The 14,520-nt window shown below is 45.2% G+C and overlaps 1 protein-coding gene and 1 long non-coding RNA gene across 2 annotated transcripts in view; one reads left to right on the top strand and one right to left on the bottom strand.

Moving 5' to 3' along the window:
• The first annotated feature begins 1,699 nt into the window (after positions 1-1,699).
• On the top strand, positions 1,700-3,272 carry LOC125439802. The gene is made up of 2 exons (XR_007245586.1): positions 1,700-2,869; positions 3,003-3,272. It is a non-coding gene; the product is annotated as an uncharacterized LOC125439802 (long non-coding RNA).
• Positions 3,273-6,057: 2,785 nt separating this feature from the next.
• Positions 6,058-14,520, bottom strand: part of LHFPL6 (LHFPL tetraspan subfamily member 6) — a 31,879-nt gene continuing 23,416 nt past the window's right edge. The window contains exons 3-4 of the mRNA XM_048499676.1: positions 11,664-11,762; positions 6,058-8,386 (exon numbers count right to left, since the gene is read on the bottom strand). Coding sequence (XP_048355633.1) covers positions 8,268-8,386; positions 11,664-11,762 — 218 coding nt within the window. The 3' untranslated portion in view covers positions 6,058-8,267. The remainder of the gene's footprint in view (positions 8,387-11,663; positions 11,763-14,520) is intronic.

Below are 14,520 nucleotides of genomic sequence, written 5' to 3'. Positions count from 1 at the left end.
GCCGTGTGGCGTAGTGGTTAAGTGCTTGCACTGCCACTCACACGGTCAGGAGTTTGAGCCCCCTGTGGGTCAGATATCCTGGCAGCTGTGGGTCAGATATCATGGTCAACTCAGCCACCCATCCATTCCTTGGTCGGTCAACGAGTACCTCGCCTAGCTCATAGCTAGGGGGTAAAGAATAGCTGGGGAAAGCAATGGCAAACTACCCCACAAAAACGGCTTGCCTGTGAAATCACTGCTTGCAGCGGTACCCCAGGGTTGAACACGACTGAAGGGGAAACTTTACCTTTTTGGATGGTGCTGGTCACATACGGGAAGGCAAGCTTGCTTCACCACGTAAACAATTTGAGGGCTGTTTTGCCCACCACGTGCAGCAGAAATGTAAGGTTTTTGAGTGTGCACCTTAAACTGTGATATGACAAGCAACTGTATGGAGGCGGGGAGAGAGCAAGGAAGAAAAAACACACACAAGACTGAGTGCAGGCCCCATTTCAGTTTGCAGAGTAAAACAGTCTGCACTTGCAACTTAGTCTGATATTTGAAATGACTATAAAAGTGTGTGTCTAAGCATTCAGACATAGAAGGCACATGAATTTCCCCACGTTTCTGTCCATTCCTGCAAGTGGGTCAGTGGGGTGAGTGGGGGCCAAGGAATGAAATTGATGGTTCCCCTAGTAGAGCTGCATTTGCAGAATGGGATTCTATGACCCCTTTGTCTTTCCTCATTTCAACCCCTCCCCCAACACATACAGCTATTCCACTGAGTGGGTTCTGTATCCCTGGGAATGTTTCCCTGCGTTGGAAGGAGCTGTTGGGACAGAGAAGGACACAGGCAAACTCTGTGTTCTGTGCACTTGATGCCTGGATACACACCCAAGGCAACAACAACAACAAGAAGAGTTTGGATTTATACCCCACCTTTCTCTCCTGTCAGAAGACTCAAGGTAGCTTACAAGCTCCTTTCCCTTCCTTCTCCCCACAACAGGCACCTTGTGAGGTAGGTGGGGCTAAGAGAGTTCCAAAGAACTGTGACTAGCTCAGGGTCACCCAGCAGGAATGTAGGAGTGCGGAAACACATCTGGTTCACCAGATAAGCCTCTTCCACTCAGGCGGAGGAGAGGGGAATCAAACCCGTTTCTCCAGATTAGAATCCACCTGCTCTTAACCACTACAAAATGCTGGCAAGCAGTTGATCTTGTAGGGATGCTTTGGACCAGGCCGGACCAGCACTGGATCACCTGGAAGACTTCATTTCTCTGAAATAAACAGCTTCAGCCCAATTTGTATGGCTCACTTGTCAGAAATACTGTAACATTTAACGTTTGGAGCTAAACAAACAGGAAGCTAGTACAGGGGTCTGCAACCTGCGGTTCTCCAGATCTCCATGGACTACAATTCCCATCTGCCCCTGCCAGCATGGCCAGTTGGGCATGCTGGCAGGGGCTGATGGGATTTGTAGTCCGTGAACATCTGGGAAGGTGGGACATAGGAGGGAAGGTGACACGGGATAGCTGGGTCTCAGAAACTCAGCAGGGTCAGTACTTGGGTGGGAGACCCCCAAGAAAAGCTCTGCAGGGGAAGGCAATCGCAAACCACCTCTGCTCACTCTCTCTCTCTCTCTCTCTCTCTCTCTCTCTCTCACACACACACACACACACACACACACACACACACACACACACACACACACACACACACACACACACACACACACACACACACACACACACACACGGTGTGTCAAAAGGAAACTAAATGACGGCATGAAAAGCAGTGTTGGAACACCGGAGTTATGGGGGTTAGCTAATAAATATGCAAGGACAGATCAACGAAGGATTGACTTACCTGGGGATTTTTTTCTTTGTGTTCACTCATGCCCCAGGGTTCAAAAAAAACCCCATACCAATAAATTTAAGAAAATTTTGAAGGCCACAATAAATAGGCAGTTGGAAACAAAACGGTATCAACGGCACATATCATTGAACTCTGCTGAAAACCAGGAAACAGCAAGACCAACACAAAGTTTGGACCATTCGAGGAGCTCCGTTTAAAAAAGAATCCTGTTAGTGTGCTCCTGAAATTCAAAAGGGAACAGGGCCAAGCGGGTATCCTGGGAGTTCCACAACCTTGGCAGCAGAGTTGGCTTATTAGTCAGTGTTCAGGCAGGGAAAAAAACACACACACAACTTAATGGGCCCCCAAATGTTGCACTTTATGTTAGCGAGTGCACATTCTTGAGTTCTTTATAAACAGCAGTGCAGATCCCAAGATGCACCTTTGTTTCCCACTTCCTCCAATTATAGCCTGTCCTCTGTCTGGACAGTTTCACACAGTGAGGTAGAAACTTGTGTTTGGTGGGGAATGTAAATTATTGTGGTTGACTGTCTTGACCACGCACAATGTAAAGTGAAGATTTAAAAACCACGTTGCCTTAATTGAAGCACAGAATATACCCTTGTGGCCTCCGCTGTTTTAAACTCTGTTTCAGTTTGCTCCTTAAGACTATTTCACAAAGCTAAAAATAACATGAAGGTTTGGGGATGCTGATGTGTGTTAACTAGGGCAGCTTTCCCCAGAGGCAGTTCTCTGTTGTTTTTGCTGGAAATGTAGAGAACTACACAGTGGCTTTCCCCAGACTTTCCTTAGCATCGTGTGACCCATATTTCTTCCCCTTCTACCCAAGGACTTTTTTCAAAAAATTAGGAATCACTGGATCACTAAGGCAATTATAACAGACTATGGCCATGACTTACTAGTTTCCAGCTTTCTTTTTTTTTTTCAAATAGTTAGCCCTCTGGCCATTTTTGTTGTGGTGTTATAAGAGGAAAGGTGCAATGGATATTGATTTGAGCCCAAGTCAAACATTCTAGTTCCTATACCCGTGGTGGTGAACCTTTGGCACTCCAGATGTTATGGACTACAATTCCCATCAGCCCCTACCAATTGGCCATGCTGGCAGGGGCTGATGGGAATTGTAGTCCATAACATCTGGAGTGCCAAAGGTTCGCCACCACTGTCCTATACTGTAACACATCAGAAGCTGGTATGAGTGTAAAAGCTTACTAGATTCACGCTTTGAATAATGAATTATCTTTTTTTTAAAGTGATCATTAAATTGATCTAAAAACACTATGGAGCATCTAAATTAGATTAATGGGATTATTAAATGTGTCAGCCATTCAGACATGAAAATGTAACTGTTGGAAGATTTTTAAAAATGTGGAACCATTTTAAAACATGCAAACAAGATAAATTGCTGTTGAAACCCTCAAGAGAGGAACGCTTCCATTTGCCATCATGTGCCATGTTTAGTAAGAGAGTTCACTCAATGTGTTTTTCCTGTATCTTCCAAGGGGGCAAAGGGGAGGCAGTGTTGTGGGGAAAAGCATGCAGTGCAATAACTGGGCCGAATAATTAGACCATCAAATGCCCATTGATGAAATGGCAGTGTTTTAGGTCTTTTGCTCTGATAGCTCTTTAAGAACAAATGTATACACATCTGGTTGGTGACCCAGCATGCCCGGTACAGATGTAAAAGGTGCAGTGCATCTTTCTGTGTAATCATACATCCATAAACCAGATTTATGCATTTGCCACCGGGCCTCTTTCCTAATGAAGCATTTGCAAACTGGGCCTACAAGTATAGAGATTTGTGTCTGAGTTGGCAGCCTTGCTAAGCACAAAGGTATCAGAATTTGCTCTCCTACCACACATATCTGTGTCAGAAGATGACAATTGGATTTATATCTCCCTTTTCTCTCCTGTAAGGAGACCCAAGGTGGCTTTCAAGCTCCTACGCAGTGGCGTAGGACGTTAAGAGCTCGTGTATCTAATCTGGAGGAACCGGGTTTGATTCCCAGCTCTGCTGCCTGAGCTGTGGAGGCTTATCTGGGGAATTCAGATTAGCCTGTACACTCCCACACACGCCAGCTGGGTGACCTTGGGCTAGTCACAGCTTCTCGGAGCTCTCTCAGCCCCACCCACCTCACAGGGTGTTTGTTGTGAGGGGGGAAGGGCAAGGAGATTGTAAGCCCCTTTGAGTCTCCTGCAGGAGAGAAAGGGGGGATATAAATCCAAACTCCTCTTCTTCTTCTTCCTCTCCCCACAACAGACATCTTGCTTTGTTCATTTTTTTTGGATTCTTCTACCCCCCCTTGCTGCACAGTCCTCTTTCAAGAATTCCCCGACAACCTGTGATGAAACAGCACTATCCACTTTTAAACTGTAATCTCCCAGTTTTTTCACCTAGGCCCCTCTTGGAATTAGAAAGATCTGTGGTGGGTTATGTTTAGAGAGGATGTCACAGGCCATCTTGGATAGCTTGCAGGACAGGCAAGACCAGGTCACTGTCACAGTAACTATTGAAATCTGTGGATGTTCTCCTGGTAGGCTGATAACCTGCTCAGAATCCGCCACTTGGACTGCCTTCAAGTCTCAGGAACACTATAGAAACCAGGAAAGTTGCCCTGTTGCCTTTATTTCATGACGACTTTGCAAAACACAAGCAGCCTGTTCCATTTACAGGTAAAATGCTAAAAGGTGTCAATTCACTGTGAAAGATTTGCATACCCCTTTCTGCTGGATTCCATGCCCTCAACCTTCCTGTTCATTTGAAAGGGCCCAGGTGGAAGTTAAAATGCAAGAGAGACTGGCAAACTATAATTGATGAAGCGGGGGGGGGGGGGGGGGTCAGGCCAGAACCATGTTAACAATAATCACGAATTGCTCCCCATACTAGGAATCAGGGAGGGTTCTAATTTGACAGAAAATCACCACCTCTTGAATCCTTCTTTCCACACCTTTTTTTCCTTTTAACTCCTTTCAACACTTCAGTTGTCACCAGGCTTGTCAGAAGGGGAGGCAGTTTTCCCCCGACTGAATTAATTTACAAAGGTATCTTATTTGGGCCCACAAAAGAGTTCCCACCTTCTTGGAGGGTGGCCCACTCATGCTATTTTTTAAATCATCCCAGGAACCAGCCATTTTATCATTATGGTGATTTACAACCCTGAAACTTACTGCCATGGTCAGTCCCCTCTTACTCAGAACAGGGGCATACTGGAGGAAGGCAGGGAGAATGTACAAGCAACAGTGTAGGACAGTGGTGGGATCCAAAAATTTTAGTAACAGGTTCCCATGGTGGTGGGATTCAAACTGTGGCGTAGCACCAATGGGGCGTGGCGGGGCACGACGGGGGCGTGGCCGGGCATTCCGGGGGTGGGCATTCCTGGGCGGGGCTGTGGCAAGGACGCAGCCACTGTGCCGGTCCTTGGGCAGGAAATGAATGCACACAGGCACAGGCTGCCATGCACGCCAGTGCACCTCCTGCTAGACTGCTTCAAGTTCTGCGCGCTACTGCTGAGAGGAGGGGCGTAACTAAGGCAAAAATCACGTGGCAAAATCACCAATTAGTAACCCCCTCTCGGCACACACAAATAATTAGTAACCTACTCTCGGGAACCTGTGAGAACCTGCTGGATCCCACCTCTGGTGTAGGAGAGGCAGGGAGAATGTACAAGCAACAGTGTTTGTCTTGCGTCAGGGGCGTACTGGCCACGGGGACATGCTGCTTAGCACACCCCTCAGCCCGGCCCCACCAGGCTGCCCGAGACTGCCGCCAGCTAAGGTAAGTGGGGTGCGGGGGCGATTTTGCACCCCCCAACGGCCTCAATGGCTGGTGCCCGGGGACATGGGACCCCACATGTCCCCGTGGCCGGTACGCCCCTGACTCAGACAAACACTTCAGTTGCTAGTACATTCTCTCTGCCTTTCCTACCAGGCTGTGCAAATACAATTGAGAGAGAACAACGTAAGTTGCTGTGCATCTCTGTTTGGGAAAAAAGGGCAGGGCAAAATGGTGCAAGTCAGTCCCCGTTTTGCTACAATGGTGCAAATGATAGAGTTAAATTTCACCAACTGTGATTCATACTTTTAGGAAAGCTTCTGAGTCTGCATGGGGACACCCCACTTTGAAAAGAGACCAGCATTTATAAACATTTGGGAAAGGATAACACTGCCGACTATTAACAGTTTAAAAAACAGAATTAAAACAGCACGTTGGAATTATCATAAAGACATTTATACTGATTCTAAAATACAAACAATAGTACAGTTTATATTGCATTACAAAGACACATATTAAAAACGACAAAAACAATACAGCACTACACAACAACAATTACCTACTGGTATTAGTAACAAAATCTGGAAGATGTTTGTCGTTGCTTTTTGCATAAATAGTAACATCCTACTGTACCGCACATATAAGACGTTGCAGTGGACAGAACTGCCCTTCACAGGAATATTCTATCTAAAAGGCTACATACGCTGAGTAAAATATTGCATTTTTTGTAATAACCTTGAAAAAACATTGCAGTTAATAAAACTTGTACAGGTCTGAAAAGCCCATTAATAAAATTTGAGAACGTGTATACACAGATTATACAAAATACTGAAGAAAAAAAGTGGCCCGTTGGGTTTTAGTTTTTAAAAATGCGGTTTAATACTGCAATTCGACGCTTTTCGCGAACGACGAAAAAATTAAAAAAATAAAGAAGTGCATGGAGTGTTCATTGTAATTGCTCTGTTCCACAGTGCTCGTGTTACAGGAGACGCTTCTGGCATTCACCTGCAGCAGAAACCGAATAAGTCGGAGTGACCCACCCACACATCCTCTGTTGCTATTTTTGGGTCTTGTGCAAAGAGGAGAATTTCCTGTGGGCCACGTGCCCATCTCCTCTCCCCTTCATAGGAGACCCAGATGCGGCATCTGAGAAATCAATAGGCTTGGTTTTCTTCTGTTACCGAGTCAAGTGAACGTCCGAAGCCACATTGCGAAGGAAGATAATGGGAGGCCGGATAGGTTGTGTCACTTCTCCTTGGAATAAATGCAACGGTTGAAGAAGGAGAGCTTGTGGGGGGACAGAAAGAGCGGGGCGGGGATTTTGACGAAAGGGGAAATATGCACAAAAGGGACAGAGAGAACGTTGCACTCTGTGCTGCGTTTCTAAGGAGGGAGAAAATCTGTTTTGAAGGGAAATTGCCTGTGTAAGTGCAGGGGGAGGGAGAATTAATGTCTGAGCGCGCGATGAGATTGTGAAGAAAATGTGGGCTATATGTTTCACATGAGTGTGCGGAAGGGTACCTCCTGCCATTCAGAAAGGAGAGATGGGGAGGGGAGGGGCACTCATCTTTTTCTTTGCCTCTTCTTTCTCCACTCCCCGATGCCTCTTCTGTGCAAAACAAAACAAAAAGCTGTTCACGGTTGCCATTATGTGCATTTGTGCATAACGTCGACCCTGTATGCTTCGTGGGAATCAAAAAGAGTGAGTTGGTGTGCGCAGATGTGAACGGAAGACTGTCGCGTGAATTCATGTGCTTCTATATGGAGGATGAAAAGACCCTTTCGGCCGTGACCTTTTGCCTGAGCGACAACGTGCCTTCCAGGGTGAGCTTCAGCCGGTTACAACTGAAGCTTCACAGTGGGCAAGCTAGTCCAAGACTAGTCAAAGTGTTTGTCGGCCAGTCGGTTTTCATATTCTTCTGCAAGGCTGTGACATGTCGGGAAAGGGAAGGTGTTTGTGCAAAGATACGCAGGTGTGCTTGTCAGGAGTCTCATCATAAGGGAGGTTTTTTGTCTCCCTTTTTGTGCTGAGTTTGCTTCAACTCCAAATGGGGCCAACGCATCAGGTTGGGGAAGCTCTACAAGGCTAACACTTTAAGGCCTAAAAACAGGTGCCCTCCAGCCGCACCCGGCAACTGCTCCAGCCGCAAAACGGTCTCGCTCATCACTCCAAGAAAATCAGTGCATCTGTCCAAATGAATGCCAGCTGTTAGGAAACACTCTTGATCCTTCCCTACCCTTGCAGGGCTGTGAAATGTCCTTTTAAAAGGCTGCATTCTTGTATTCCAACACGGTAATTTTTGCAACCCTTTCAATTAATAATCTGCTTTAAAAAACACACACACACACATTTTTTTTTCCAAATAGGGGACATTTCCAGCAGTTTTACACTACCGGAATCTCCTAGGAATAATCTGTTCGAATCCCGCATCTTGCATGAGACTTGGTGGATAACCATCAAGATGCAGTGACACTCCCACCAACATTCACAGCATTACACATCAGTTCCAACTTTGTTTTGTTTGGGTCCAACTACACAAAAGAGCTAATGCAACTCTCCAAGAGAGGCTGGCGCAGCTCATTGCTCCTATTTCTTTTTTGCTTTCTGGACACTGGTTCACTTGCTTCCTGGGAACTCCTCGTCTCAATAAGGATATTGTTTCTGTTTCTTGCCCGAAAAACAGGCCAGCCAAGTGCAGATCAGCATCGCTGCGGCGGCCCCTCCTCCGGTGCAGTAATAAGCCCAGCCAATTTCGCAAGTGCCTATGGGCGAATCAAACAACATGCAAAGGACAGTGTCATTCATTACTTTTATTTACATTACACGTACCCCACCCACCCCAGACTCTGCCTGAGGGATTTCATGCATTCTCAGTTTCCTGGTTTCTAACTTCCTGTTTCTTCAAAGTTTTTTCCCAGTTCTGCACGCATTTTGCTCCCTCTGATGGTCGATTTGACGTCACCCAGCTTTAAATGAAGTGTTGCCCTCTGCAGTTTAAATCAGCAGGTTTTTGCACTTGACAAAAAATTGGCGTCGCGTTGAATTAACCACTGGACAGAGCAAAACGTATAAAGAACTGAACTCCCCACCCCAAGAAACTTGAAGTCAGGTGGGAGGAAACGCAGAACGCATAAAAGCGTTGAGATGGCTAATGCAGAAGAAAACTACAGACAAAATATGCAGATCTCTAAAATGAGCTGTAATAAATTGAACTGGCTAAAAGCAGTTTAGTGAAACTATTATTTGTGATAGTTCCTTTCAGCCACCTATTTCAGTGAAAATGAGTGGTGTTTTTTTTTTTGAAGCACCGTCTGTAATAATTTGGTGCAACTCTGTGAAGCACGATCAAATGGTGAATTCTGTAATGCTCTGAAGAGTACTAGTTCAGCCAGATCATTTTGAGAAGCATTGGGAATGGATGCCAACATCTGGTTTTTTGTTTGAAACAATGGGTGTGGTACAGCCTTCATTTACAGACTTTGACATTCCATTCAAAAGGGAGAATTCAGAGCCCACTTAAATTATTTCCTGTATAAAGATTCTTCCTAATTCTGGCAGGATTATGACCAGTGTGTGATTTGGCATTCCATCAGCAGAATTTTCTAAGATCCCAAGTGGGGCTTCTTCAAACTTCAACCATCAGACAAGTTGTGTACTCTTTTCAGGATAGAGATGACACCAGATTTGAGAATCCATCCGCCATTTCCTCGACCGTCTTTGTTCTACAATGCTCCATTTGGTTTGTAGTTATCTTTTGTATCCTCTGTATTTGCGTCTGCATGGAACCTCCGCGGCTCAAGGCAGGAATCCACCCCTGCTCCACCTGAGCATGTCCCTTTCACTTGTAAAACTCTTAATGGACGCTAACAAAGGGGACCCCCGGAAGAAGCGCCTCACTCTGTCTAATCTCACCAGCAGGCAGATAAGGGGACCATCTCATCAAGTTTAGTTTCCCAACCCCAGGCACCCAAGGGACTCTTTGTGTTCTTCCCGCCAGTGCCTACGTCATCGCCTCGCCTTACTCCAGCCGCGAAATTCAAGAAGGGGCTGCCCATTGAACTCTGATTGGTTCCCATGTATTGCAAATGCATGATTGGTTACTGTGTACTTTGTTAATGAATGGTGGTGGGCTGTCCTGTATTTTCTCCCGGACTCCCAACGGGGAAAGGGTATTTAAGATGTTGTAAAGCTGCTAGGCAGTTGCAGTTGCCGTGGTGCGGAGGTGCTGACACATAGGTCAGCATCTCAATAAAACCTTCTTTTTATTCACTATACTCGCTGTGTTGGGTCCCGTTTGTGTTCCACTGCGCTGCCGAGAGCTGGGTGGTCTGGAGCTATTAAAAGTTACCAGGCAGCGCGGTAACACTTGCAATCCACTTTCACAATTGTTTGCAAGTGAATTTTGCTTCTCTGCACGGTAAAATTCAGCTGCAAAGCAGATTGGAAGGGCATTATTTTGCATGTGCAAAAGGGGCTCAAGTCACGGCCAATTTATGGTGACCCCCCCATAGGGTTTTCAAGGCAAGAGACGTTATCACACTACAACAACTGATCGGTTACTGTTAACCCTCCTCAAAATACTCTAGGGAGGTGTGTACAAAAAGAATGGCTGCCCAGTGGGAATGAGGCAGGGAAAATGTGGGAAACTCATCTGGCAGAAGCCTCATTTTTGCTGCATTTAATTGGCAGTTTCAATGGCAGCAAGGAACCCAGGAGACTCCTGACTCTGTGAAGTCACCATCTACTGACTGGAAATCTTTTGTTTACCCAAACAGCGAGCTGAAGTTAATCTGATCTTATTTGGTGACCTTTAATCACAAATTTGAGCATCTAGGCTTTAAAAAGAACTTGAACATTATTTCACCAGAGAGTGCCTTAGAGAGCCACGGACCGGTTCTTACTGTACTTTGGGTTGCCAACTAGCCTAGAGAAATGTCTCTGTTAAAGGAATTAATGAGTGGAAATGGGCAGTTGGAGTTTTTCACTACCTGAAAAAAAAATCCCTTAAGCCTCTGTTAAATGGGCAGGACATTTTCTTCTCTAGATGGTTAGCAAAGCAATCCTAACCGCAGCGAGGAAAGAAGTTTGTGGGGGTTGAATAGCTACATATTACAACACAACTTCAAGTAACATATTCTTCAAGCAACACAAAGAAATGGGTTAACCAGTTGTTTACCTCAGAAGAAGAAGAAGAAGAGTTTGGATTTATATCCCCCCTTTCTCTCCTGCAGGAGACTCAAAGGGGCTTACAATCTCCTTGCCCTTCCCCCCTCACAACAAACACCCTGTGAGGTAGGTGGGGCTGAGAGAGTCTCCTGTTGGAGAAGCTGTGACTAGCCCAAGGTCACCCAGCTGGCGTGTGTGGGAGTGTACAGGCTAATCTGAATTCCCCAGATAAGCCTCCACAGCTCAGGCGGCAGAGCTGGGAATCAAACCCGGTTCCTCCAGATTAGATACACGAGCTCTTAACCTCCTACGCCACTGCTGCTCCTGAATACCCAGGTATCACTCAGAATACCCAGGTATCACTCAGTCAGTGGCTTGTGAAGTTATTTGATTCAAAGATCCATTCAGACTGTATCTTACCTCTTTAAGAAAGAATTACAAATGGAAAACTACGAATCAACTTTATAACAGTGTCTGCTTTGGGCATAGGGTGGGGTTTTCGGTTCTGTTCACTTTCTGTAGACAGAATCTCTGCAAGTGCTTGTAGCATGACCCATCTACTATGTCACTTTAGTCACTTTATAAAAAGCAGGAACTTTAAATTAAGCAAATGCAAAGGGCACAAAGGACTCTATAGAACCCTAATCTTCTAGAGAAGCTGACTGGGTTGTTGTGTTTGATGAGATGCCTCTCACATCTTTTAAAAGCATTTTTAGGCCTCTACAATACAAACATCTGCTGTACAGAATTGTTCCAGATGCTTTGGGTTCTGCACAAGTCCTTTCCTACTTCTGGCTGTGCTATAAGAACACGCTGCAAAACATCTGCAAAACTCCGTGACTGTATCCGTGAAGAATGTGAGCCGTCTCTTACCCAGTTCAAACTGGTTAGAAAGGTTACCACAGGTTTGCTTGACTTCCTCGCTGTCCCAGCCCAGAGGATAAAGAGCACAGCCAGAACCAATTAGCAAGCCTGCAGAGATAAAAACAAAACAGATACATTTTTTTAAAAAATCCATATTCCATAACTCAAACCTCTTTACGTGCTGCTTCTCATTACACGTGAATAGGTTACAACAAAACACTGGGTTTTGGAAACAGTGTCCAAATCTTCAGCATCATTTATTGGTCTACCATCTGATCCACCTATAGCAGTGATGGCGAACCTTTTTGAGACCAAGTGCCCAAATTTCAACCCAAAACCCACTTATTTATCGCAAAGTGCCAACACGGCAATTTAACCTGAAAACTGAGGTTTTAGTTTAGAAAAAACGGTTGGCTCCAAGGCACGCGTTACTTGGGAGTAAGCTTGGTGGTAGTCGGTGGCTTTGCTTTGAAGCAACCATGCAACACTTCCAACGGGTGAATCACGACCCCAGAAGGGTTTAGTAGCAAGCCCCATTGCCAGCAACCGAGCTTACTCCCTGGTAAAGGATTGTGCTTAAGTTCTTCCCATGAAAATCAGTGGGGTTTAACAGCACTTAACAGGGTTACCTACACTGCGTGCCCAGTGGCCCAGGCCAGCCTAGATGTGTGTGTGTGGGGGGGTGATTTTCCGCCCCCCCCCCATGAGACGAACTCTGTGCACACGTGCCCACAGAGAGGGCTCTGAGTGCCACCTCTGGCACCCGTGCCATAGGTTTGCCACCACTGACCTATAGCGGTTGGTTCAGTTAGGGGTATTTATTAAATGTTAATTGGACCGTTTCAGTTATAGAATTAATTTATCATAAATTTTAGACCACTGCTCGGCTTTCCAATTTTATGGGTTTACATACGCCGAGAAACATTTATTGTATTGTTGCTGATCTGTAAATCGCCCCAAGCCAGTTCTGGTGATTAAGACATTCGAAAGGTAAAATAAATAAAATAAGACTTTAGTTGACTAACACCAAGTTTCTGCATAAAAAGGAAGGATGGCCTGAGTTTAAGCACAGCAGTTATTCTGGACTGAGGACAAAAATATGGTGCTTGCTGTGAAAAGCCTAAAATCTTTTTGACTATTGAGAGCCAGTGCGGTGTTGTGGGTGACAGCCACCCAGGTTTGAATCTGGCTTCTGCTATAGAAGCTCACTGGGAGACCTTGGGCTCAACACAAACTTTCAGTCCGGCCTACCTCACAGGGCTGTTGTGAGAAAACGGGGGAAGGGTAGAACAATGTTACAACAGCTGCTTTGAGTCCCAGTTGAGGGGAAGGGGGAGAAAAGCTGGATATACACATGAATGCAACACAGACAGAAAACAAGCACTTGGGTTGGGGACATGATTGGTGGTTAGTTGGTAGGGATTTGTGGTAGAGTTGCCAGCAACCTGGAGAAACAAAGTGTCCTCCTCCCTTAACACAGGCTCAATGGGGTGTTATGTACCAAGTGATGTTATTCACCTCCATAAAACTCCACTGGACCATATAAAACTTCACTGGACCATTTCCACACACTGAGACTTTATTAAATGGTCAAGATGGTTTTTTTCCCTCCAGGTTGCTGGTAACATTAATTTTGCAGTTTTACAGCATTTAATAAGCAAGAAAAGGCTAAAAGATTGTGCCCATGTAACAATGGCTCAGTTGAATCTCTGGCCCACCAATTACTTCACTGTCTCAGATTCAAGGAAATCAGATCCAAGTATGTGAATCTTACTCCTTTACATTTACCCAATCTCCCCGATTTAATTAGATTACACTACTTGTTGGACAACCCTGATCCTTCTCTCTGCATGATAGTGGCAGACTTTCTCCTGGAAATTACTAAACACCACTAGATTTCCTTCGACCTAACATGCATTTCCTGTATTGTATATGCTTTTTAATCCGTTTTTTTAATTATTGTTGTACTGCTGTCTATGCCAATAAAGGCTTGCTTCTTGTTCAGTTTTACAGCATACCGACAGTACCTAGCCTATATTATGCCAAAGCTGGGTGGTAGTAGTGGTGGTTTCAGGTATGCACAAAGCACGCACCAATCTTGCATGGAATTCCGGAAAAGTTAACAGCCCATTTATTCACTAGTGCATAGATAAATATGCAGATCTTTTTCTGCTACAAATGCCTGTTTGGGATTCTGCGTAGACAATTGTGATGCAGGTCTCTCTCTCTGAACTTCAGGGCAGTCAAGACTCGGGAAGAATGTGAGGCATGCCTACAAAATGTGGGATTCCTGAAAACATTCCTGCAAAATTGACAACAGTCTATTGTCGAAGGCTTTCACGGCCGGATTCAGCTGGTTGTCGGGGTTTTCCGGGCTGCATGGCCATGGTCTGGTAGAGATCTACCAGACCACAGCCACACAGCCCGGAAAACCCACCACAACCAGCTGACAACAATCTGTTTACCAGATGCGCCTTGCTTGTTGATACCACTGTTTACTGATGAAGAATTAACAAACCATGAAAAAGGGATGGGGAAAAATGAGCTCATGTTTCACTAGAAATCCAAAACAAACATAATATAAAGAACCTTAAAGGATTTCATGAAAAGTATTTGATTATTATTTTGGGGGGGGGGGATTAACTGTGAACTGGAGTTTCTAGACAAGACAAGGTTTTGAATCTATGAGCCTTTCAGAAGTTAATTGAGAATGAACTGGGCATTTACGTGCAAGGGCTTATTTTAAGAAGCCAAAATTGCACTCAAGGATAATATCTTACCATCTGTTTTTGTATCTGAGCAGCCAAGGAATTTAGGCAGTTTAGACGGATTTTCAAGATGGAAGCTTAGAATGTGGCGGCTAAAC

This window comes from Sphaerodactylus townsendi, linkage group LG01, assembly GCF_021028975.2.
Source record: "Sphaerodactylus townsendi isolate TG3544 linkage group LG01, MPM_Stown_v2.3, whole genome shotgun sequence".
NCBI classification, from domain to species: domain Eukaryota; kingdom Metazoa; phylum Chordata; class Lepidosauria; order Squamata; family Sphaerodactylidae; genus Sphaerodactylus; species Sphaerodactylus townsendi.
Note: the sequence above shows the minus strand (reverse complement) of the source record. Positions and strands in the feature narration are given on the sequence as shown.